Source organism: Mustela nivalis (assembly GCF_964662115.1).
Source record: "Mustela nivalis genome assembly, chromosome: 9".
In the NCBI taxonomy this organism is placed as follows: domain Eukaryota; kingdom Metazoa; phylum Chordata; class Mammalia; order Carnivora; family Mustelidae; genus Mustela; species Mustela nivalis.
Window position 1 is genome coordinate 9,126,091 of NC_139028.1, and position 26,840 is coordinate 9,152,930.

At 46.0% G+C, this 26,840-nt stretch overlaps 1 protein-coding gene across 6 annotated transcripts in view; it reads left to right on the top strand.

Moving 5' to 3' along the window:
• The window catches only part of DYNC2H1 (dynein cytoplasmic 2 heavy chain 1), a 670,805-nt gene that overhangs the window by 639,310 nt on the left and 4,655 nt on the right, over positions 1 to 26,840 (top strand). For all 6 annotated transcript variants that reach the window (XM_082683959.1, XM_082683958.1, XM_082683962.1 and 3 more), the window contains 3 exons: positions 9,044 to 9,153; positions 10,294 to 10,375; positions 15,115 to 15,231. In XM_082683959.1, coding sequence (XP_082540085.1) covers positions 9,044 to 9,153; positions 10,294 to 10,375; positions 15,115 to 15,231 — 309 coding nt within the window. The remainder of the gene's footprint in view (positions 1 to 9,043; positions 9,154 to 10,293; positions 10,376 to 15,114; positions 15,232 to 26,840) is intronic.

Sequence of the window (26,840 nt, forward strand, 5' to 3'; positions counted from 1 at the left end):
TCCGCTGAATGAACAGGCGAATGGACAAGATAGGTTATTTCCTGTGGGGATTCGGGAAGTATTTCTCTGGCTTCAGGTTTTTCTGCCTTTTCTTTGGAAATAACATCTTAGAGTTTCTTTGGCTCCTGATTTCCAGGCTTTGTTTCTTTTTGGCGTCCTGACTACCCCCGCAGCGTGTCTAGCCCGTATATTCCGAGTCTCCTGGGCTGGTTGTTGGCAAATTCCGACATACTTTGGTGACAGCCTTTGCCTTTGTTTCTCCGTCTTCCTATTCTCCACCTCCCGCAGCCGGGTCCCTTGGCCACACACCCGCAGTTCTGTTCCTTCCCAGCTCGTGAGCTGCTTCTGTCCCAGCAGCATGCGCGGACCTTCGCCTCTGGGACCCGGTCGGGCTGGGGTGGCAGAGCAGTACTCTGACCATGTGGACGGACTGTGTCCACACACGGACTGTGTGCTGTGTCCACACCGTCCTTGTACTGCTGACCAGACTCGGACCGCCGTGTGCCAGTGGCAGGCTCGCAGGCGCATTTTCTAGGTCTGAGTTTCTGCTTAGGTTCCGTGTCCTCTGTTTTACAGTTGATAGTGACGGCTTCAGCTCTACCCCGGACGATGATGGTGGTAGTGGTGGTGATTATCATTCTAACTCAAGCCCCTGGCCGATATACTTGTATACGACCATATTTGGCCACCCTTCCTTCTTATGTTAAAATCTTGTTACTTATGTATATCAACCTTTAGCAACTTTGAAGGCTGGGGAGATCTGAACAGTAAACAGAAGTAGTGAACACCAGCGTTAGCACGTCATATAAATGCTCCTTAAGGTCTTTCAGGGAGTAAAGATAACTAAACAAGCAACAGCAATCTAAACAACTCTCTCTCTCCCTTTAAGATTATTTATTTATTTATTTATTAGAGAGAGAGAGAGAGAGAGAGAGCACGCGCGCGCGCGCGAGCAAGTGGGGGGGGCGGGGGACAGAGAAAGCATCTGCCACAGACTCTGCACTGAGCGCGAAGCTGAACTCCTGCTCCACCCCACGGCAGGAGATGGTGACCTGAGCTCAAACTAAGTCGGTTGTTCAACCTGCGGAGTCTCTAGGCGCCCCAAACAGCTATCCATCTAAACAACGAAACTCTGGGAGAAAATAGCAGATGTGGTGTCACCTAGAGTCTCTCTGTGTCCCCCCCGTCCCCACTCTGCCCAAGTGGCTCCTCCTGCCAGGGCCAGGGTTCATCGTGGACAAGGCCTGAAGTGGGCGCGGTACCAGGTTGCCACGGCCCCCCTTCTGCCCACAGTGCTGTTACACTGGGTCCTCTCCTACCCTCCGCACCCGGCAGTGCCGGAAGCAGACCTTTCCCTCGCCTGGCTCTCAGTCCCTACTCCTCCCTCCCTCTATTTTTCCTGAGATTCTTTTTAGATGTTGTGTTCTATCTTATGATCAGATCATATTCAGGCACAGTTTCTAACGTGTCTGCTAAGATGCTTCTTGTGACCTTAGCCACACAGATTACTTCTTCAGTTTGTTACATTTTACTTCTCCTCTTCACTTGGAGAAGACTGAATGGTCACTGAAAACAATCTTGAGAGCCTCTAGTTCTTACTCTTCCCTCTTTGACCTTGAGTGTTCTCTAAGGACTCGAACCGGCATTTCTGGATCTCGACGTCTCATGACACCCTTTTTAGGTTCATCTAAGTAGCCCTTCTCATTTTCCTAGATGTAAAATCTGAGCTTCAGATTGTTTTTCTTGTCATTGTGCCACTTTATATATTCAGACTTTTTTTTTTTTAAGATTTTATTTATTTATTTACTTGACAGACAGAGATCACAAGTAGGCAGAGAGGCAGGCAGAGAGAGGAGGAAGCAGGCTCCCCGCCGAGCAGAAAGCCTGATGTGGGGCTTGATCCCAGGACCCTGAGATCCTGACCTGAGCCAAGGGCAGAGGCTTTAACCCACTGAGCCACCCAGGCGCCCCCCCCCCAGACTTTTTAAAATGATCTCATGAAGGACAGAAAAGAGAAAACAGATATTCGTAAGAACTGAGCTCATTCTGGAGACTAGGCACATATATGCTGTACATGAGATCGGGTAATTATTTACAGCACATGAGGTGGGTGTAATTTCCGTTTTTAAAGATGGGAGAAATGCAACCCCAATTTCAAGAATAGTTAAACTGTTTACAGGAATTACATGGTAAATGAAAGAACTCACTCTCAACTGCCCTTTCTTTAAAAACGTGCCAGTTTTTGATCATTCCATAAACTATCAGCACCATTTTAGAAAGATTTTCACTCTCCCACTTGAAACGTTTTACGTTGGCCTCTCTCCATACAGCCATTGCCGCAAAAGTCATTGATTCCTCCTTCCTTCCTGTGACAGAGGCTGAGAATCTCAGAATCACTGTTAACTCCGTCCTCTCTTCGTGTGTGTCCAGCCCGGCAGAAACATGATCTTGCCTCTACATTCAAGAACACTCACATGTACCACCTGACCTGCCACTGCCTGGACCAATGTCATTATCAGTGCGGCCGCCACCTACCTGTGCTGCTTCCCCCGTGCCCCCCGGTTGGTTCTCAGCCAAGCAGCCTGGATGTTCTGGCTAAAGCATGAATGAGACACTGTCCCTCCTCTCCTGGGAATATCCTCGCAACATCTTATCTCCCGAGTCACACCGTCCTTCCATTCCCCCCCACCCCCCCCTCCCGGGCAGGTGAAGGTCAGGTGAAGGTCACACATTTTCCCTGTTGGTTTCCTCCTCTCTCCACTGCCTCATGTCCTTTGCCGCAGCCTCGCTGGCTTTGGGGCTGTCCAGTGACCAGACCGGCACCCCCTCCCCAGGCTTATATTCTTGCCGCTTCCTCTGCCCGAGCTGCTGCCCCCAGATTCTCACTGAAGGGATTTTCTGTCTCTGAGCTCTTTGCCCCACCGTCCTCTCAGCAAGGCCTTCCTTGGCCACGCTGTTTCAGGTCGTAGCCCCTCCTTTCCTTCTTCGTTTTTCTCTGGAGCCTACATCCCCAGCTGATGCTCTCTGCATTTCCCTGAATTTTCTTTGTGTTCCCCCCGGAAGCTTCAGAGGGGCAGACATTTTTGTCTGTTTACTGCTCTATCCAAGCATGTGGAACAGGGACTTGCACAGGTTGCTTTTCAGTATCTAATGTATAAATGAATGATTCAATCACGGTTAGGGTTATTCTCAAGGAAACTGACATGAATCTCTTTGACATTTCCTTAACCTTCGTGATTTATCCCCCAATATGTATTCTGTAGCATCCGTGACATGCTTATGAGATTTAATTTCTATTTAAGTCTGCACGATAGATGTTACAGTTTAATTTTTTACTCTCTAATCTAACATTTGAAGATTTGCTTTATTTTCTCTTGAAACCCTAGTTGTTAAAGGCAGTCTTACTAAAGTTATCTTTTTAATTTTTCATTTGTGTTCTGGGATATCTGACTCTACTTTGGAAAGTTCTGCAGTACTTTGCCTTCCTAGAAAAGTCTTTATTTTCCAACTCCTTTTAGTAACTCTCACAGTCCCTAGTATAAGGTTTTACACATAGTAGGCACACTGCAAAAGTATGCATAGGAGGGCATATCAACAGAATTGAAAAAGCAGTCTGTTTGCTCTCTAAAACCTCTAACATCCCTATTTTTCTATACGGTACTCAGCCAGAACACGTATGTGATGGATCTTTTTAATTCATATTCATTCATTCTTTCACTCAGTCACTCACTATTTATGGAGCTTCTGTTTTGTGTCTCCATTATTCTAAGTGCTGGAAGTACACAGTAATGAGGAAATCATGAATTCCTGCCAACAGGAATCTCTACATTTAGTGGAGGAAATAGATAACAAATAAATAGATTAATAGTGGAATTTCATGAAAAAAATACATCTTAGCCCAAATCCTGAGATTTATGATTAACATACAGCCAAGCTTTAAACTGTTTTGTCACTATCATAAAATGAACTTAGGGTGCATAACCGAAATATGACCCAGTAAAATAGAGCTATTGCTATAGCAGTAGTATTACCGGATTTTAGGAGTTCCATTTTGTACAGGGACAGTAATTTCTCCACACTCTCAGCTAGTAAATTCTGCCTGTGGTCAGCTGTCTTGCACATTCGGAATACTAAGTGGTAGTCTGTGGTCTGTGATCGTCTGCAGTTGTGCGGAAGCGAGCCTATAAACTGCTTGCAGAAGATAAATCTCAGTTCTAGAAATGTGACAATATAGCAACATAATTGGCTTTCAAGATAACAAAATCTTCCCTGAATTTTTATCTGCATCTCGCTTTGGTCACATGCATACCAATTTCAGCGGCTACTGGCGCGGCATAATAAGAGGCTCCTCACCGCGGAGGCCTGCGGAGACCATGTCAGCAGGCCCCCCCAGGGCTCCCACAGCATCCGCAGGCTCCACAGACAGGTCGTGGTCCCCGCAGGAGGCGGGCCTGTGGGCGCCCGTGTATCAGCACTGCCCGCCCCCGTCAGGGCGTGGGCTTGTGAGCTCAGGAAGGACCCAGCTGCAGGGACCCTCTGTGTCCCGCAGCCGTGGTGTGGCCGCAGAAGGCCAGTGTGGGTGTCCCGGGGCTGGGGGACTCTGCCCCGGTCTGGGCTCTCCAAGGGAAGGGTCCAGCCCCCAGACAGAGGAACAGCCTGAGCCCACGGACTGCCACATCCTGTGCTTGCGGGTCTCCGTGGTCTCCCCTTTCCCAGGTGCTCCTTCTCATACCCCCCTCAGGCCTGGGCAGCTGCTCACATCCCCCATCTTCAGAAAGCAGCATCTGTAGAGGGTGCAGGGGACACCGCAATGCAAATGATATGATAATAAGATCCTGTCAGCCCTGGGGTCACCAGCCCCAGGGCTCCTTCCCTGCGCATGCTCCCAAAAGGGCCAGGTCCTGGGGCGAGGCTGCTGGTGAACCTCTAGCTGCTCCCTAAGCCGCCCCAGTGGCTGGTGTCCCTGCAGTTTCCAGGCCCAGGGGCCTCAGCTCTTCCCCTGCTCCGTCTGGCCACCTGCCTCCTCTAGCGAACTTGTCCACAGTTTTCTTGCTGTAGTCAGAGCCTGTCCCAGGAGGTCGTGAACCATCCTGAGTCCCTGAAAGCCCTTACCACATGGTGGCGTGGCCAGTGTAACTGGAGCACGTGGTCCTGGTTTCCCTCACCTTCGGTTCTGTGCCTTCTGTCGTCAGAGCCCCGTGTCCTGAGCCCCTTGCACCCAGCTGGCTGCACCTGCGCACCCTGTGGAAGGGCTCTGGGCGGTAGGTTCATTGGACTGCGGTTGCAAAGAGCACAGAAGAGAGCCCTCAGGGAGGCTACCCAGCTGTCGGCACCCCGTACAAATAGCTCAGCAAAGTACTTTTCAGTAATATGTTTTCTAGGAAGAACCTTGAACAGAAAATCCTTACCTTAAGTAAATCTCAAAAAACTCTTTTTTTACTAAATGTCCTAAAAATGATGGCTAATCTAGATCTGCAATTTGTTAAGCTTTTTTTAAACCTCTGATTTTTAAAATCTCAGTAAAATATTTTTCTATTTTTTAAATTTTATTTTTTCAGTGTTCCAAGATTCATTGTTTATGCACCACACTCAGTGTTCCATGCAATACGTGCCCTCCTTAATACCCACCACCAGGCTTACCCAACCCCTCACTCCCTTCCCCTCACAAATCCTTCGTTTGTTTCTCAGAGTCCACAGTCTCTCATGGGTCGTCTCCCCCTCCGATTTCCCCCAACTCCCTTCTCCTCTCTATCTCCCAATGTCCTCCGTGTTATTCCTTATGCTCCACAAGTAAGTGAAATCATATGATAGTTGACTCTCTCTGCTTGACTTATTTCACTCAGCATCATCTCTTCCAGTCCCGTCCATGTTGCTACAAAAGTTGGGTATTCATCCTTTCTGATGGAGGCACAATACTCCATAGTGTATATGGACCACATCTTCCTTATCCATTCATCTTTTGAAGGGCATCTTGGTTCTTTCCACAGTTGGGTGACTGTGGCCATTGCTGCTATGAACATTGGGGTACAGGTGCCCTTCTTTTCACTACATCTGTATTTTTGGAGCAAACTCCCAGGAGTGCAATTGCAGGGTCATAGGGCAGCTCTATTTTTAATTTCTTAAGGAATCTCCACAGTTTCCCAGAGTGGCTGCACCAACTTGCACTCCCACCAGCAGTGTAAGAGGGTTCCCCTTTCTCCACATCCTCTCCAACACTTGTTGTTTCCTGTCTTGCTAATTTTGGCCATTCTAACTGGTGCATGGTGGTATCTCAATGTGGTTTTGATTTGAATCTCCCTGATGGCCAGTCATGATGAACATTTTTCCTCAACATCATTTGTTGAATAGTTTTTCCGTTCCCCAGTGATCTGTGATACTGCCTATATAAAATATTGAATTCTTATATTTTCTCTCACTTTGATCAGAGATGGAAGTTCAGCTTCCTTTTGTATAGATCCATGATACATCTCATAAACGTGTGTGAACATGTGAAGGGCAGTGGGGTTTTGCCTGTGGTGTATAACTGATGCTTTCCTGTTGCTCTTTGAGTTCATCTCAAGAATGTAATTTTGTTACAATAAGGATATAGATCTAATTCTATATTTAACCAGCTTCATTACTGATAGCTAATAGCTTTAGTCTCTGACTTTTATATCCTTAAAAAGCTTAGTTTTGACTAATATATAAATCAGTTGAAGAACATTTTTGAGTAATATTTAAAAAGAAAAGGTACAGTTGTATATTTATTTTCTGAACTCTAGCCTATACAAAAGTGATACCTAGTTGTATTCACGAATGAAAGGTAAGTTAAGTAGATGAAAAGTTTTTCAGGGAAAAGCCTTTTCCTTCAAAATTCTGTCTATACTGGTTCATATAAGAATAGAACTCTCCTTCTTGTTTGTTTGGTTTAAAACGAAGGATGCACCTGCCTTGATGAGTCGTGATCACCCAGGGTCCGCAGTTGACCTTCAAGAGTGTTCCTGATGTGTGACCGTCTATGGGTTTGGAAAAGTAGACGACACGCGCTCGTCATTATGGCAGCACACACAGTACTTGCACCGCCCTCGAAACCCTCTGCACTCCTCCCCGGCACCCCTCATTCAGCCTCGCTAGTCGCCAGTCTTCTTCCTGTCTCCAGAGTCTCGCCTTTTGCGCTACCGCAGTCCCTTGGAACTGCCGCCTGTTCTCAACGGCTTCTCTGCCTTGGCAGTGTGCATCGAAGGTCCTCCTGTCCTTCGTGGCTGACAGCCCGGTGCTTCAGTGCATTAGTCCGAGATGTCCTGAAGGACATCTTGGTCGCTTTCCAGTGTTGACAGTATGAAGAAAGCTGCTCCAAACAGGCTGAAATGTAATTTTTAAAAAATGTGCTTCACTGTGTTTTCTTCTGTGAAGTTTGCTGTTCAAAGACAATATACGTATTAAAAGAATCTTTGTTATTTAGATTCTTTGATCAAATATGCCTTTGCTTTAGTCTGCCTCTAAAGCCTAACAAAAAATGTTTGTTCCCTGCCATGGACTAAAAAAAAATTTGTATTATAGAAGCTTTTCCCTTTTCTTACTAATGTTATTAATTCATATTTTAAGTAAAAATATGATTATTAGCCACACTTTAATTTTTAGTTAATTTAAACATATTGCATATCTAATACAGGCAACAACTGTTTTGAAATTTTTGAATTAAAATTTAATTTTAAGAATTAATGATAATATTAATTTGAAACATGTTTGCATTAAATATCACTTATAAAAGATCATGCAAGCATAATTTGTTAGCTTTGTCTAGCTAATGAAAGTAGAAGGCAGATAATGAAAACATTTCATAGGGAGTAAACCAAATAAACAATAATTTAAACTTCCTTAAAATAGGTAATATCCAAGAAGAAATAATTATAGTTTGCTAAAGAGCTCTTTTGTTGTTTCTGCTTTTTAAGTAAGAGTGTAATGAACTGGTGTTAGGGCTGCACTGGACATTCCCACGAACACAGGAGCTGTGCAGCGGCTTCTCCGCACCTGGCTGACAGGTGTGCGTGCTTGGGGGACGGGGTGTTGCAGCACGGGATGCAGAGCTCCTCCGCACGGGAGTGAGTAATCACCGTGTCCCCAGCCTTCATAATTGTACAAAGTGAATGGCTGAGTGGATGACCGCTGTGGGGGGTGGTACTGGCTGATGTCACTGTGCTACTGCATCTGTGCTTGAGCCGGGCTGACAGACTGACGGACTGACCTGGATGGACACGGGAATCACCAGTAAGTTACCTTTCTCCTATGGTGCCTCAGCATCTGCCCTGTGGACTGCACAGAAACCATCGCTGGGGCCGCTTCAGTCGGCCTCCTGCCCTCCGAGTCCTGGGCGGCGAGGGGAATAGGGCGCTTGGGGCTCAGTGGCCGGGGGAGTGCAGGGTCAGCTAGCACGCAGGAAGCCCGTCGATAGTGTGAGACGCCTAAGACATGCTAGGGGACGATATGTGTTTCTCCAGGGGACATAGCGGGTTTATAAAATGCCAGATACTGAGCAGACTGAGCAGAAATACCTTTTACCAAAGAACCCTCTCTTGTTAGATGTGACCCTCCTCTGCACTATTTGGCTCAGAAAGGTGGCAAATCTGCAGGCAGTCTGGATCAGGGCCCATTCAGTTCGCAGGACCAGGACTCGGGGGCCCTGGGGTTCTGTGCTCGGACCCCATTCTCCGGTCAGCTTCGGAGCACACTCTGAACCGCGGCTCATCAAGAGAAGCATTGGCCCCAGTGGAAATGCCGATTGTGAGATGACTTTTCTAATTTTACACTTTTTATTTGGAGTAGAATTTTACCAGCAAAGGATTGTGCAAGGAAGCTTTTTTACGGTGGATGGATATTATATCAAAAACAAATTATAGTAGACTCCTGACGTAAAGCAGAATCTCTTTTTTCCAGGCACTATTTTGGAGCAGCTAGGAATGGTGTAACTTCGTCACTGAACATGACTTCTACATAGTAGTTCAGATTTGTTTTCCATGTTTACAAAGTTTTTAAATGGGTGTGTGTCTTCTTCTTTCCCCTCTAGAGCTGGGTAGAGAGGGCTGAGAAGCAGGCTCTTCTGTCTGACACACTCGACCTGTCAGAGCTCTTCCACCCAGACACGTTTCTCAACGCCCTTCGCCAGGAGACAGCAAGGTGAGCCGAACTCTTGACACGTCTGTCTCTCCGCTTCCTGCGCTTGTGATCACATTCGCGTCGTTGTTCAGAAATAAACTTATTATTGGGACGCCTGGGTGGCTCAGTTGGTTAAGCGGCTGCCTTCAGCTCAGGTCATGATCCCAGCATCCTGGGATCGAGTCCCACATCGGGCTCCTTTCTTGGCAGGGAGCCTGCTTCTCCCTCTGCCTCTGCCTGCCACTCTGTCTGCCTGTGCTTGCTCTCGCTTCTCTCTCTATGACAAATAGATAAAATAAGATCTTTAAAAAGAAAGAAAGAAACTTATTATTAAATCAAGGGAGTTACGTTATTTCCTATTACTTGATATTTCTTAACAGGGAACTTTTAGTTTGAAAAATATTGCTTAGAATTATGATATTTTTATTAGAATTGAAAAGATGAAATTTAATTTTTAAATTGTCGGTGATTGACCTGGATAAGCCATGTCTGATAGGGTGGGCGGAGGAGCCACTCATAGGTAAAGGGGTCAACGGGAAAGAACAGTACGCGTGGGGTTTCTCAGTCTTGCCAGCCACGTTGTGTCTCCCCGTGGTGACCACTGGGCCCTGCACAGAAGCATTTTAATTTTTGCAGACCCCTCTCTTAGACATGCTGGCCAGGCTTACTGGTGAGGAGCAGGGTTTGATAGTTAAGATCAAGCTCTTTTATTTTTTAGGACACACTTGGATAATCGTATCATATAGACTGATTTTTTAAATAAATTAGAATGGACTAAAAGGTATTTGGAAAAGTAAACGGAACCAGATTTAGTTCTGTGTTGATTCGGGGGGATTTCCGTATGTAGTGCCTGGGGGTCATTTCATAAGTGTCCGTGTTTTGGTTCAACTAATAAGCACGACGGCACACTTCCCGCGTGGTGGTCTGGCGGGAGGCGGAGGATGGAGCGGCAAAGCCCTGGGTGCCTTAGCATCAGGGGATCCTGTAGGCCGTTACCTTTACAGATGTGGCGTGAGGTCTAAGACTCTGCATCATTTAGGAAATCTGCTTCTGTGCACATTATAAATATTTCAGTTGTAAACGAAGAGGAACATGTCAGCCTTACTGTCTGTTTTTCAGTTCCTGAGATGCTTTCTAACATTGGCTGCTTCTGTGTTACAGGGCGATGGGCTGCTCGGTGGACAGCCTTAAGTTCGTAGCCTCGTGGAAGGGTCGGCTGCGAGAGGCAAAGCTGCAGATTAAGGTAGGGGTAATTCTGATGCTTATCCAGGCCTAAATGTAATAATATTGCCAACTTGATAATGATTCTGAAACTCCCGTCACTGACCTTGCTTATCGTAGTGGAAGATTAGCCGAAATATCGTATCTCCTATGTGAAAAGTCAAAGTCAAGACTTAGGATGAAGCAGCTTGGACAAAACAAAAATGCTTTCCACTCTAAAAATAAGACTGTTAGGGACACAAGGTATTGAAAAATGTAATTTTTGGTAAAAAATGATACAAATCTAGAAGTTTGGTTAGGTTTCTTGCTCTAAAATTCAATTCAGTAAATATTAACTGTACAATAAAGCAAGTATAAAGTTTAGTTTGTGGAAAATAGACCAAGTCTTGTTTTTACGGAAGTTACAGTTTGTGAGTATATTAGTTTGGTGTAAAATTCAAGCCATCTGTGCTTTTTTTTTTTTTTTTAAAGATTTCATTTATTTATTTGACAGAGAGAGAGAGAGATCACAAGCAGGCAGAGAGGCAGGCAGAGAGAGGAGGAAGCAGGCTCCCCGCTGAGCAGAGAGCCCAATGTGGGGCTCGATCCCAGGACCCTGAGATCATGACCTGAGCCGAGGGCAGACCCTTCACTGACTGAGCCACCCACGTGCCCCCAGCCCTCTGTGTTTAAAAAGAAAGCCACTCAAGCCATGTTTTGTGGCATAAATTTTCTCTGGTGGCTTTCCTGTTAAAACCCCATTGCTTTTAGAGGGGGAAATGGGTCAGGAGAGACTATGGGGTCCTGGAAACAAAGGGATGGAGAGGAGGGGGGAGTCAGGGGAGATGAGTGAGGCGGGTGATGGGCAGTCAGGAGGGCACGTACTGTATGGAGAACTGGGTGTTTTCGTAAACAGTGAGTCTTGGAACACAACATCAAACACTAATGATGTACTGTACAGTGACTGACACGACACAGTGAAAGAATCCATTACTTTTAAAATAGTAAGTAACTCTAGCAACATACTCATGCACATGTTAATAACAGAACCAGTTCACAGTCTGCAGTGGCAACGTCTCCCAGCAACGGCAGCCTTGGTGCGCAGCCAGGCCCCTTCCAGCCGTTCGTCCCCGTCCGCACGCAGGGGCCACCTCCCCACCCGTGGCCTGCTGCCCTGACACGGCACGTGGGGCTGGTGGCTGGTGTGTCAGAGGCCCACAGACGGTTCCCATCTCGCGTCCCCACCGTGTCTTCCAGGGCCTCACATGCATTCAGTCTTAAGTCAACCAAACGTCCGACTCCAGTTCTTTCTCTTAGGCAGCCTGGGCAAGTGGCTTTTCACAGGTTCTATTTACATAGTTGTGGTTCCCCGGTGCATGGTTTTCACTTCCCTAGTGCTCTGTGGCGTACTGTAGAGTCTGTTTATTAGGTTTACTCGTTGTCTGTCCTAGTCCACTGGAATGAAAGTCCCATGAGACTAGGCATTGTTCTCGTGGTTTGTATCCCACATACGTCGAGCCACAGCTCTTACATGGTGGGTGCTCACTTGAGCCCTCGTTGGGCAGTTGAGTTTGGGCCTCTAGTAACAGAGGCCCTGTGGTGGGGTTGTAGCGTCTGCAGTGGCTTTCTGGTGTGCCAGAGATCTGCTCTCAACGACAAGCTGGATCTTTCTCTTTTGGCTCTCTAGAGCTGGCTATACAGTTCTCCCCCGGAGCTTAAGGCATCAGAAGGATTTTCTTTCATCCCATTGTGTTTCATTTTAACCTGAGCCTCTAACCCATAAGAACGACCTTCTCTGTCGCTGCTGGTCTGATACTCTGGCCCAGCCGTTAGGGACAGGGAGGGCAGGCCTGTCATCCAGGAGCCGTGCCCCGAGCAGGCTGTGCGGTCTCGGGCTGCTGGGAGCCCCAAGGATGGTGCAGGCCTCATTCTGCAGATGTTCACTGCTATGAACAGCAAGGGAAATGGGTTACATTCGGAGTCAGAGCATGCTAGTGTTTCTGGAACCATGTGACCTCTGCTCTTACAACATAGGAGTAAAAGTATCTACAACCAGAAAACCCCAAGCTTCTATGTTATGTTTTATAGATTGTAGGGGAAAGGCGGATAGTTAGTAAAACGGTATTCTAATCTTAGTTCTCCAAAAAAGAACCACGTGACTTTGAGCAGTTAATTCATGGAGTCATCTGAGTCCTTGTCGTCTCATTTGTCAACGGGTTTAAGAATGTTTACTGGAAGACTGAAAACTCAGGTGTGTGGGAGGGTGTGCGTTTGTGTCTAGGTCTCTTTCAACCTCTTGCACCTTAGGCCGAGTCAGCCACGGACGTGTTCAGGCAAGGCTGTAGTTCCCCTCACCGGTCAGTGTCCCTGACCCTCCAGACCTGCCTAAGAGAACACCTGTGTCTATTGATCCCCAGTCCCTGGACCGTGTTCCTCTAGGGTGTCCTCGTTACTGCTACTGACCTGCCGTGGCCCAGCAGGGCTGTGAGGCGCAGGGTCTGCCGGCGACAGGCTGCCCATGTGTCCCCACTTGGAGCTGGCCTGTGGCAGGGAGGGGACTTCCCCGGCAGCTCCGAAGCCCCCTGCTGTCCCCCGTACCACTGAGGCCACCACACCCCAAAGGGCAAATGAGGAGGCCTCGGCCCAGTCAGGTCATTGTGTTTCCTGTGCCACAGGGCTGCTTGGGAAGGCCGGGCCACCTAGTGTCCCCGCGTGCCGCGCTTCCTGTGGGAGCTGGGGGAGCTCTCTTCTGCCTTGGGCTGTCTCTCTGGTCTTGTGTTCTGCTCCTGTTGGACCGCCTCTTTGGCTGGGTGCTTGGCTCAGTACTCCGCTGAGGAGGAGTAAAGCCTGCCAAATTGTTGGTTTGAGCAGTAGGAAATCCATCGGCCTGGAGACTGATGAGGTCCTCCAAACTGTCGTTTTCGGCAATGCAGGAAATGTTTTGAGCCTGTCTTCGTTCACGCTTCCCTTTAAAGGAGAGCTGCAGGGGAAACACGGGGGACCTTTGTGGAGACCTTTCCAACCCCCTGTGTGTTGTTTTACGATGCAAACAATGTGGTATTACGTGTTGGCATTCTTACATTTTAGTTTCATTCTCGGGAGTAAGGAGGTCTTTAAATTCCACCGGTGACCCTTAAATTTCATGATAGGATAGTCAGGGAGGGTGCGGAGAGAGGAGGGGGGATTTAGAAGGTGTTTCTTGGAAGTGGCAGGTCTGGGCAGTTTGGCAGCCCAGGGGAGGCTGGGGGAGCCCAGATGGCTGTTGGGGCTCAGAGGTGCCGACGATGAAACAAGGCTCGGAGAGTGTGCTTTCTCAGCCGGCCGCTCCTTTTTAGCAGGAGCAGTGATGCGCCTCTGTCTCAGGAGCCGCCTGTTAGAAGGTCAAGTTGGGGCTCTCTCAGCGAGAACCGTGTCTACACATTCCAGACAGACTAATTCAGCTTGAAACCTAGAGATATTATAGTGCTGAAATTAGCAGGTACTCTGAAATTTTAACATTTTGTCAAGGCCACCATGCTTTGTCAACTCTCAAAGTGGCCCAAGTGTCATCACGTCTGTGCCGGAGTAGAAAGAGTATTAAACTTAGGTCTTGCATAATTCTGTTCTTATATCAGCGCTCTCACTAACAAACAAGGGGTCTGTCTTTCCTGTGGTGCAGCAATCTTGCTGTAAAATTAGCTCTTCAGAATTACTGGTCCAGGCATACCCCAGTGTGACCCCCTCACCTCCACGCTCCCTCAACCTTCTCCCGGCTACATTCTGGTAAGCCTCTCTGGACTTTAAAGGCCAGAGCACTTCCATTACCACTTGATAAAACCTGAAAGTACTAGGTAATGTTTATCAGATCATTCTGTCTTCGGGCACCTGGATGGCTCAGACAGGTAAGTGTCAGACTCTTGGTTTCGGCGCAGGTCATGATCTGGTGGTCCTGGGATTGAGCCCCACGTTGGGCTCCGTGCTCCATGTGAACTCTGCTTGGGATTCTCCCACTGCCCTTGCCCCCGCTGGGTATGCTCGCTCACTCGCTCTCAAATAAAACCTTTAAAGAGAAGAGATTATTCTGTATTTTCTATCAAGTCTGCACTATGAGCCTACAGATATGGCTCTGAACGCAGAGGACCGGCTTGACCTCTGCTGCCTTTGGATAAGCTCCGGCTGGATTCACAGTGCAGACACTGAGAGGATGAACACTTTCAAAGAGAAACATGAAATTAATGTTATCAGAAATACATTTGTATTTTTATTTTCATAATTCTCTAAATGTACAGCAAAGTTAGTGTAGAGAAAGAGAAAGAGAACTCTTCATTACGCTCCCAGCTCTGCAAGGCATGGGTGTTTTACCTTCAACTTTTGGAGCTTTATTCCTTTCTTCAAAAAATGCTATCAGAACCCCAAGCAAGGGGCACACATGATCTCCTTTAATTACACTTTTCTCTCACCCTCTTGGAGAAAGACTAACTTTTGGTCATGTCCCATCATATTTATATTATATTTCTACTAATCTAACATCGACACACCTGCAGTAGTAGCTAAATACATTTTAAGGAGCTGTTTCTGAACTATCTGCTAAATAAACAGTCCGAGAGGCAGAAGTCCTGTGAACACTGGCCCGGTCTTCACCTTCTTCATTCTCCGATCAGAGACCGTCATCTTGGTTTTCAGAACACGTGGCGTCCGGAGTCAGGAGAGCATGTGCGGCCTCGGGGCGTTCGCTAGCGCACAGCGGCTCCTGAAGCGTCAGATGGCCCGTGGCTTTCAGTGGTTTGCTTGTTTCCCCAACAGATGGGCGGCCTGCTGCTGGAAGGCTGCAGTTTTGATGGGAGCCGGCTCTCGGAACATCACCACGACTCCCCCAGCGTGTCTCCCGTTCTCCCTTGCTGTGTGGGCTGGATTCCCCAGGTAAGGCCACGCCGCCGTTGGGATGAGATAGTCTCGGCCTTGGCATTTTTTGTTTGCTTTCTGATGTCACCTGCGTTTGAACAAATTTAGAGTCAAAATATCGTATCCTTTATGAGTCTTAAAATGTATTGGGCATTTAAAAATCTTTGTTTTGTTATGGAAAGAATAACATTATGGTTTCTGATTTCTAAGTAATGGATATCCTGCTAAGGAAAAAAGCCTCTATTGATAATCTGGATTACCATATAGTATGTTCTTTATTTCCCACGTCAGCCGTGCAGACATGGAGTGTTGACAGGTTAAGACACATCAGATTCCTAGCAGGCTGTGTCCCTGTGCTGGGATTAGGCAGGGGAAGAAATACTGCGGTTGACACATAACGTTACATGAGTTTCAGGTGAACAACACAGCCATGTTGTACTCACAAGCGGGGCCACAGTCTGTCCCCCAAAAACACCATATGGTCAGTACCACTGATCATATGCCCTGGGCTGCGCCGTTCACCCCCACGACTCATTCTGCAACTGGAAGGCGGCACCTCGCACTCCCTCACCCCCTCTGCCCGTCCTCCCAACCCCCACACCCTCGGGCGACCCCTGCATTGCTTTCTGTATTTGGGGTCTGTTTCTGTATTGTTGATTGGTTCATTTGGTTTGTTCCTTAGATTCCACGTAGAGATGAACCCACATGGTCTTTCTCTGACTTATTTCACTTGGCAGAACACCCTTTCTGTTTACCATCTTGTCCCGAGTAGCGGGCTCGCTCGCTCTCTGTGGCCATGTGAATGTGGACGAGCATGTGTGTGCATGTCCGCGAGTCCGTCCATGTGCCGTGTGCTGTCCGCCCGTCGGCTATCTGTGAGTGCGCACGTCCTGGCTGTCGTAAGGAATGCCGCCGTCCACAGAGGGATGCGGGTATCTTTTCAAGTTAGTGCTTTTATGTTTCTGGGGTACATACACAGTAGTGCAATCAGGGAATGGTTTGGGTGCTCCCACTTTGACTTTGTAGGCAGCCTCACTGCGGTCTCCAGTGGCTGCGCCCGTTTGCGTTCCCAGCAAAGTGCACGAAGGTTCCTTTTTCTCCTCATCTTCACCAACACTTGTTTCTTGTCTTCTTGATTCTGGCCATCCCGACAGGCGCGAGACTTCAGATCTCGTTGTGAGTCTTTGATACGTGTGTCTGATGGGGGCGGTATTGAGCATCTTTCATGTTTGTCTCCGTCTGTGTCTTTTCTTGGAAAAATGTCTGCTCAGATCCTCTGCCTCTTGTTTCAATCATCTTACTTGTTTTTGGGGTTGTCACAGAAGTTCTTGGATGTTCTGGACATTAGTTCCTTATCAGATGTATCATTGCACATATCTCCTTTCCTACAGTAGGTTGCATTTTTGTTTTGTTGATAGTTTCCTTTGCTGTGCAGAAGCTTTTAATGTTGGTGTCGTCCCACTGGTTTATTTTTGCGTTTGTTTCCCTCACCTCGGGAGATGGATATGAAAATGTGTTGCTAAGAGCTTCCTGCCTGTGTTTGCTTCTGGGAGTTATATGCTGTCAGGTCTCACGTTTAAGACTTTAATCTATTTTAAGTTTATTCTGTGAATGGCATAAGAAAATGGTCAATTTCATTCTTCTGTAGGTAGCTGTCTGGTTTTCCCAGCACCATTTATTCAAAAGATGATCATTTTTTAATTGTATATTCCTGTGTACTTTTCCATAGATTAACTGACCACATGAGCGTGGGTTTGTTTCTGGGCTTGCTTTTCTGTTCTCTTGATCTGTGTCTCACACTGTTCTGATGACCACAGCTTTGTCATAGAGCTCAAACCCTGGGATTGTGGTACCTACAGCTTTGTTCGTCTAACATTGCTTTGGCTGTTTAGGGTCTTTTGTGGGTACCTACAAATTTTAGGATGATTTGTTCTAGTTCTATGAAGAATGCTGTGGGTATTTTGATAGGGATTGCCGTGACTCTGCACGTTACTCTGAATAGCGTGGACATTTTAACAATATTAACTTTCCTAACCTGTGTGTCTGGTGTGTCTCTATATTCGTATTGTCTTTAATTTCTTTCATCAGAGCTTTATGGGCTTTACATCACTCAGGTTTCACCTCCCTGGTTAAGATTTTTCTTAGACTTTTTTTCATTTTGATGCAATTATAAATGGAATTTTTTCCTAAGTTTCTCAGCTACTTTGTTATTAGTGTGTAAAAATGCAACAGACTTCTGTATATTCATTTTGTGTCCTGCAACTTCACTGAATTCATTTGTTTTAATGTTTTGTTTTGTTTTGTTTTGTTTGGTGGAATCTGTAGGGTTCCTACCTCTGCTATCACATTATCTGCCAACATCGACACTTTTACCTCTTTACTGGCTTGGGTGGCATTTGTTTCTTTGGTCTGATTGTCGTGGTTAGGACTGGCGGTGTCACTTTGAATAAATGTGGCAGGAGTGTACCTCTTGTCCCCGATCTTAGAGAGAAAACCTTCTTTCCCTCTGAGTATGGTGTTAGCTGTGGGTTTGTCCTACAAGGCCTTTATTATATTGACATATGTTCCTTCTAAATCCCTTTTTTTTTAACCAGGAGTCTTTATCAGGAGTGGATGTTGAATTTTTTTTTTCTTTTTCTGCATCTACTGAGATGATCGTGTGATGTTTAGCCTCCATTTTGTTACCATGGTGTTGGCACTGCATGATCTGCAGATCGTCAAACCGTCCTCGCAACCCCAGAATAAATCCCATTTGGTCATGGTGAGTGACCGTTATGTCTTTTTGAATGTCCTTCACTAATATTTTGTTGAGGATTTCTGCATCTACATTCTTTGGGGATATTGGCCTGTAGTTCTCTGTTTTTGTAGTGTCTTTGATTTTTCTGTCAGGACAGCTGGTTTGAATTTGGAAGCTTCCCTTCCTCTTTGATTTCTTTGGGATAGTTTGGGGAGGATGTTAAATCTTATTTAAATGTTTGGTAGACTACACTTGGGAAGCCATCAGGCCTGGGAGTTTTTGTTTGTTCGGAGTACTGTGGATTACTGATTCACACTTTCATTATTAGTACTCAGTCTGTTCAGATGTCCTACTACTTGATTCATTCTTGGAAGGTTTGATGTTTCCAGGATTCTCTCCATTTCTTTAGATTGTCCAGTGTGTTAGAATAGTTTTTCGTACTAGTGTCATATAGTCCTTTGTATTTCTAAGGTGTTGGCCGTTCCTTGTTTCAGGGGTGATGGCGTATATTCTCTCTCTCTCTCCCTCGGAGTCCATCTAAAGGTAAATCAGCTCTTAGTTTCACTGATTTCTATTTTTTTCTAGTTCATATTTCACAGACTTCTACTCTCATCTTTACTTTTTTCTTCTACTAACTTAGAGCTTTGTTCTTCTGTTACAGTTCCTTTAGGTGTGAGGTTAAATTGTTAATCTGAGGTTTTTCTAGTTTCTTGAGGTCAGCCTGCATCACTGTAAATAGCTCTCCTTTAGAATTGCTTTGTCTGTGCCGATGTTTTCAGATTGTTGTTTTTTAATTTCCATTTGTCTCTGTGAGTTTTTTATTCCTTTTAGGTTTCTTCTTTGACCCATTAGTAGCATGGGGTTTAGCTCCCACCCGTTTGTTTCGTTCACGTTTTTCCTGGTAATTTCTAGTTCATATCTTTGTGGTCAAAAAAGAAGCTTGATATGATTTCAGTCTTCAGTATACTTAGACTTGTTCTGTGGACTAACCGGGCATCTCGTCTACAGAAAATCCCGTGCCCCACACAGAAATGGGTTTTTGGTTTTCTGCCTGGATGATCTCTGTGGATGTAAGGGGTGTGTTAAAGTCCCTGATTATTACTGTATTATCTCTGTTAACGTTTGCATTTAGGTGTTCAAATGTCAGGTGCATAGATACTCACGACCGTTAGTCGCCCTTGCTGGATTCTGTTATCACTGCGCAGCACCTTCTTTGTCTTGCTACGACCTTTGCTTTAACTTCTGTTTGGTCTGACGTATGTGTTGCTACTTCGGGGGTGTTTTCTACTACCGTCTTTGTGGCTTGTCTTTCTCCAACTCTTCATGTTCAAGGTGTAGGTGTCTCGGGGTCTGGAGTGAGTCCCCCACAGGCAGCACAGATGTGGGTCTTCTTTTATATCCATTCATTCTCCCGATGTCTGTTGACTGGAGCATTTAGACCATTTACAGTTAAAGGAATTATTGATAAGAATTTATTGCCATTTTGTTGATCTTTTTCTGGTTGTAGTTGTTCCTTGTTTCTTTCATCTTCTCTTGCTCTTTCTCCTGGTAACACTTTGTACAGAACTTTGTACAGCATTAGATTTGACTTTCCCTTTAATTTCTGTGTGTCTCTTGTACATTTGTTTTGCAGTTACTGTGAGGTTCCTATATAGGATCTGAAGGTCTCATGAAGTCTGAATACTTTCTAAAAGAACTTCATTTTTACTCAGCCCCTTGATGTTTTCTGTACACACCTTCATACTAGCTTTTTTTACATCACTGCTTTCCACTCGTCACTACATATTTGCTGTTACTGATGAAATTTTTTCATTCATAATTTTGTCTGATTAAGGTATTTCCTTTTCCCCTCAAAATAAATATTAAAAGGACTTCTTTAAAGTCAGTTTAATAGTGATCAGCTCCTTTAGGATCTGTGTCTCTGGTAAGCTCTCTCTCCCCTTCAGTTCTGAAAGGTAAACTCATGGTGTGGAGGACTCTTGGTTCTAGGTTTTTCCCTTGATCACTTAGTATGTATCTTGTGTCTCCAGTGTGTGGCCTCTAGCCTTTGGGGTTTCCCTGTGTGCTGCTTTGAAGATTCTGTCTTTATATTTAACTTTCAACATTTTATTGTTTTGTTTGTGCAGTAGCCCTCCATGGATTCATCTCTTCCGGAGCTCTCTGGGCTTCCTGAGCCCGGATGTTACAAGGGTCTCAGAGGAGAGAGGGAAAGGGGCAGAAAGCTTACTGAAGAGTAGCTCTAAACTTCCTCGCCCTTGGAATGCCCATGTTGTCCAGGAGATCCCTTAACCTGATTTTCTAAACGTCCTTTCTTTTTCCTGGTCAGATTGGGTGTTTCCCATTGCCCTGTCTTCCAGACAGTTGACCCATTCTTCTGCGTCCTCTCATCTGTTGACTCCCACTGTACTTTTCATTGGTTATTGGATTCCTTGGTTCTAATTGGTTCTTCTAGTTTCTCTTTGTCGAAGCTCATCTACTCTCCTCTCTAGTCCGGTATGCATCTCTGCGACCATTACTTCTTTTGCTTCCATTCTAGTTGGTTCTTGAGGTGTTTATCGCCTTCTTTCATTGGGAGCATAGTCTTCTGTTTCCTCGTCTCGCTTGACTTTGTATGTTCCCATCAGTTAGGCAGATGGCAAGTTCTCCCAAACTGGGTCTTAGGGGTGGTCATGCCCTGTGTAGATGGTGGGGTGGGCTGGCTGCAGTGTTGGCTGGGAAGTCTGGGACCCTCTGTGCTGGGGCTGCCCAGTCACTGTAGACCAAGGCCGGGGCCATCCCAGCACACCTCACCCAGAGGGCGCCTGGGTGGTGCCGGAGCAGCTGGGGTAGCCTGGGCAATCTGTCCTGGGCTGTGCTGTGGCAAGTCACCTGCAGTGTGTGTGGGCTGGAGGGGGTCTGCCCCTCTGTCAATACGGTGACCACTGATTAAGGATGTCCCCGTGTGTGTCAGACGGGTGAGCTAGGGCACAGTCACACTGTGACTATGGACCGTGTTCCTGCCCTGCTGTCAGGGCCTCTCCCACCCACAGAGGGTTCCAGCAGCTCCTCACCGTGTGGCAGACATTCTCAGGCTGGATCTTTCTTATACCAGTTGCTCTTTTAAACTGCTGCTGTTCCTCCGTGACCCCGTGTGTCTGGAGCTGCAACAGGCTGGGGGCCTGGGGCTTGCTGAGGCGGGGGCTGCTGTGGCCCCCGGACCCTGCCCTCTCTGCTGTCAAGGTGGAGGGAACCTAAACCATGGTCTCCCCAGCCTCCTGACACGGAGAGAGCTCCAGCAGGTGCCCCCTGGTGGGCAGGAGTCCAGGCCTGGTTTCTGTCCATTCCAGCTGACCTTTCAAACTACAGCGCTTTTCCTGCGCCCCAGGGCAGAGGAATCTGCTCGTGGCCCCTCAGTACTGTCCCTCCCCACTGTGCTTCCCTATGTTACCTGGTTCTGCACCCCGTCCTCCCTCGGGTCTGGCTGCCGTGTCCAGTCCGCCCTCAGCTCCGTCGGGGGAGCTGCTCTCCAGAGAGCTTCTGTGCAGTGTCCCTTGCAGACACGAGGTCAGCGTCCTTGTCCATCACCATCACGGATGCAGCACAAGAGGGAAGACAAGAGCCTTAACAAACACTTACTACCATCTCCCCCCTTTAAGACCCTCAGTTACTGAAACGCTTTGGAACTTGGGAGACATTTGCCTTTAAAACAATTGTAGATGAAGTACATGACTTTTAACACAATTTTACAATTTTAAAATCTTAAGTATGAATATCTGTGAATAGACTTTGAAGTTTTGATTCTCTATGTGATGTAACATCTATTTCTATACTGCTTACTAGAAGAAAAAGTAGTGCATTGAGTTTTCTAATAATTATAAATTCCTTTAGAAAACATAAAAAGCAACAGAGTAACTAACTAGGCTCTAGGAATAATTGGCAGTCATGGCTCTGAGACCTAAAAGAGCAACTGTTTTTGTAGAGTATCCCCTTCCGCCTCCTGTCAGCCTCATTGTCTCCAGGATTTAGGGAGGGAGTAATTAATATTCACTCCAGTCTTTTAATAGGTATGTGAACAAAACTGAAAAATTGCATATAGAAGTTAAGGTTGGAGTTTGGTTAGGGTTTTTAAGCATAACATATAAGTTGTGTGTGATTGCAGAGCTTAATTCAGTTGGGTCCAAATTAAGTGTTAATTCTCTGGAAAACAAAATTAAAAGCATACAGTGACCTAAATGGAGAAAAAAGGAGGATGTGTACAGAGGAGTCCAGCAACACAATCAGAGCACGGAGAGTAAGTGGGTAGTGACAACGCAGAAGAAAATGGCCTGAAGGCCTCGCACACAGTTAGCCAGAAACCGAACGCAAATCAGAAACGTACTGTTAGGGCCGATGCCGGTCTGTCTCCCATTGTTCACAAAGCAACATGACGTTACAAGACTCAGAATGATGGCTCCATGGGATCATATTTGATCTTTCCATCCTATTTTACTTACCTCACTTTACAAACGCCTTAATTAGAAAAACAGCTCTGGCATGACAACTTTGTGCACGCATCAGAGAATGGCACAGAGAGCCCACTCTGCAGAGACCAGCTAGAGAACAGTGCGAGGGACGAGACGAAGGAAGGAAGAAAACCCCAGGCTGCGTGTCGCGGCCCGCAGAAACAAAGATGCAGTTGAGAAAAGCAATGAGAATCTAAAAGGTCCTGCCAGCCGAGAGGGGAGCCGCTGCACCATACCCTGTGTGAAGTGGGGGGGCACACCATGCACCTCCCCCATCTGCTTTCACAGTGCACAGGGGACCAGAGTCCAAGCATCAGAGCCAGCCTACTGCCCTCGGTGGGACCCGGGCTCCCAGCCCACGTCGTTCTCGGAGTCACACCAAGATCGTGGTGCCAGCACTATCCACACCAAGATGCCCCCGCTCTACAGTCACCAAGTCACCCGTTGTCACACCAAGGGGGCAAAGGTGTGTAGTACGTACCCAAGAACACGCCAGCACAGAGCCCTCAGAGACCGATGCCCAGGAGCCCCTGCACCGAGCCTGCCAGGACCACCTGGACTGTCTGTGCTGGCTCCTGCTGCCCCCTCAGGCAGACCCACGGTGAAGCACCACAGAACACCAAGCCCCTAGCCCTATCAAGTGAGTCACCCTCAGTATGTGCCCTGAACAGGGAACCCGGGAACATCCCAACCTGCACCAGCTTCCACTCTGGGTGCCAGACTCTGCCTGAGCTCAGCCTCCAGGAACAACCCCGGCTTGCAACCAGTTCAGTTTGAGCGGCCGTGACGGGGCTTCCCTCACAGAGGACCCCAGGACACCCCCAGCCCACACACCACTTTGCCTTCAGCTGCTCTTCAGGATACCCTGCTGCCCCTGCTCCAAGGGCCCCATGACCCCAGCCCATGCCCAACAAGGCTCCCGCCAGCAGACACACTCACAATCCACTCTCAGGCCTAGACGACTAAGTCTAGGCCCGCTCTCCTAAGTTCAGCTGTCGCCTAATTCAGAGACACACGGAAGGTCTGGCACAATGTGGAGATAGAAGATGATGTTCCAACGCAAAGGAAAAGACATAACCCCACAATGAGAAATGAATGAAACCGAGGAAAACAATACATCTGATACGGGGTTTAAAGTAATGACCATAAAAAAACCCACCAGACTAAGTGGAGGCTCTCAGTGACAGCGTCGACAGAGACACCCTAGAGTGAAGCCACAGACCAGAAGACACAGAAGAAAGGATTGGTGATTTAGAAGGCAGGATGAATGCTGAACAGTAAAAAGGAAAAAAGTATTTTTAAAAATGAGGTTAGAGAATAGCATGGACAACATCCAGCAAACAAATGTTCATATTATAGGGGCCCCAGAAGGAGAATAACAAGACAAAGGGGCAGAAAACTGATGTACAGAAATAGTGATGGAAAACTTCCCTAACCTGGGGAGGGAAACAGACATTCAGGTCCAGGACGCACAGAGAGATCAAAACAAGATGAACCTGAGGAAAACCACACTGTAATACATCATAATTAATAGGGCAGAAAGTCGAATTCCTGATCTCAAAGGGAAGGCTGTCAGTTTTTCCTCATTAAGAAGGATATTTACTTTTGAGATCAAGAACATGAGAAGGATGCCCACTCTCACCACTCTTGTTTAACATAGTATTAGAAGTCCTGGCAATACAAATCAGACAACAAAAAGAAGTAAAAGACATTCAGATTGGCAAAGAAGAAGTCAAACTCTCTCTCCTTGCAGATGACATGATAATTCATATGGAAAACCCAAAAGACTCCATCCCCAAACTACTAGAACTCATACAGCAATTCAGTAATGCGGCAGGATACTAAGTCAATGTACAGAAATAGTGGCTTGCTTATACACCAACAATGAAAATACAGGAAGGGAAATTAGGGAATCAATTCCATTTTCCCGTAGCACCAAACCCATAAGATACCTGGGAATAAACCCAACCAAAGAGGTAAAGGATCTGTACTCGAGGAACTACAGAACACTCATGCAAGAAATCGAAGAAGATGCAAAAAGATGGAAAAGCATTCCATGCTCATGCATCAGAACACTAAATGTTGTTAAAATGTCTATACTTCCAGAGCAATCTATACTTTCACTGCCATCCCGACCAAAATTTCACCAGCATTTTTCAAAGTGCTGGAACAAACAATCTTAAAATTTGTATGGAACCAGAAGAGACCCCGAATTGCCAAGGAAATGTTGAAAAAGAAAAACAAAGCTGGGGGCATCACGTTGCCGGATTTCAAGCTTTACTACAAAGCTGTGATCACCAAGACAGCTTGGCTGGCACAAAAACAGACACATATAGACTGGTAGAACAGAGTAGAGAGCCCAGATAGGGGCTCTATGGTCAAATAATCTTTGACAAAGCAGGAAGATTATCCAGTGAGAAAAAGACAGTCTCTTCAATAAATGGTGCTGGGAGAATTGGGACAGCTATGTATAGAAGAATGAAACTCAAACATTCTCTTACACCAGACAAAAAGGTAAACTCAAAATGGATAAAATACCTCAACATGAGGCAGGAATCCGTCAGAATCCTAGAGGAGAACATAGGTAGTAACCTCTTTGACATCGGCCACCACACCTTCTTTCAGGACATGTCTCCAAGGGCCAAGGAAACAAAAGCGCAAATGAACTTTTGGGACTTCATCAAGATCAAAGCTTCCGCACAGCAAAGGAAACAGTCAACAAAACAAAGAGGCCGCCCACGGAATGGGAGAAGATATTTGCAAGTGACACTACAGACAAAGGGCTGATATCCAAGATCTATAAAGAACTCCTCAAACTCAACACACACCAAACAGATAATCACGTCAAAAAATGGGCAGAAGACATGAACAGACACTTCTCCAAAGAAGACATAAAAATGGCTAAGAGACATGTGAAACAATGTCCATCATCATTAGCCATCAGGGAGATTCAAATCAAAACCACATTGAGACACCACCTTACACCAGTCACAATGGCCAAAAATCAGCAAGACCGTAAACAACAAGTGTTGGAGAGGATATGGAGAAAGGGGAACCCTCTTGCACTGTTGGTGGGAATGCAAGTTGGTACAGCCACTCTGGAAAACAGTGTGGAGATTCCTTACGAAATTAAAAATAGAGCTTCCCTATGACCCTACAATTGTACTACTGGGTATTTACCCCAAAGATACAGATGTAGTGAAAAGAAGGGCCATCTGTACCCCAGTGTTCATAGCAGCAATGGCCATGGTCGCCCGACTGTGAAAAGAACCAAGATGCCCTTCAGCAGACGAATGGATTAGGAAGATGTGGTCCGTATATACAATGGAGTATTATGCCTCCATCAGAAAGGATGAATACACAACTTCTGTATCAAAATGGACAGACTGGAGGAGATGATGCTGAGTGAAATAGGTCAAGCAGAGAGTCAGTTATCATATGGTTTCACTTGCTTGTGGAGCATAAGAAATAACATGGAGGACATAGGGAGATGGAGAGAAGGGTTTCAGGGAAATTGGAGGGGAAGAGGAGCCATGAGAGACTGTGGACTCTGAGAAACAAAGGGTTTGGGAGGCGGTGGTGGTGGATATTAAGGAGGGCACAGATTGCACAGTCCACTAGGGGTTATATGTAAACAGTGAATATTCGAACACTATCGAAAACTAATGATGTACTATGTGGTAACTACCATAATTAAAAATTAAAAAAAAAAAAAGAAATGCTGAACACTATATCCTACCCCTGATATTAATGTAATACTGTATGTTAACTATATTGTAATTAATATGATATCAAAATTTAGATAAAGGATACACAGTAGTCCAAATTTTTTGGAATGCAGAAATAGAGGTTCTATGATGGAAATAGATGCCCACACTATCTACCTCAGGAAACAAGAAAAATTTCAAATGAATAACTTACTTTGCACCTAAAGGAGCTAGAGATAGAAGAAACAAAATCCAAAATCAGCCGAAGAAAGGAAATAATAAAAATTGAAGCAGGAATAGATGATTTAGAAACTAAAAAACAAAGGAACAAAACAAAACAATCAAACAGATGAGTGAAATGAAAAGATGGTTCTTAGAAAGATTAACCAAATGTATTAATCTCTACGAGAGTCATAAAAAGAGAGGGAGATATAGGAGATGCAAGTTAATAAAATCACAAATGACAGAGGAGAAATAACACCACCACAAAAAATATACAGTTATATGATAATATTGTGAAAATTCATACACCAACCAATCAGACAATCTGGACGAAATAGATAAATTGCTGGAAACACATAACCTACCAAAACTGAAACATGAAGGAAGTGAAAATCTGAACAGACTGAGGACCAGCAAGAAATGGAGTCAGTTATCAGAAGAGTCCAAACAAGAGTCCAGGGTCAGGCAGTTTCAATGGTG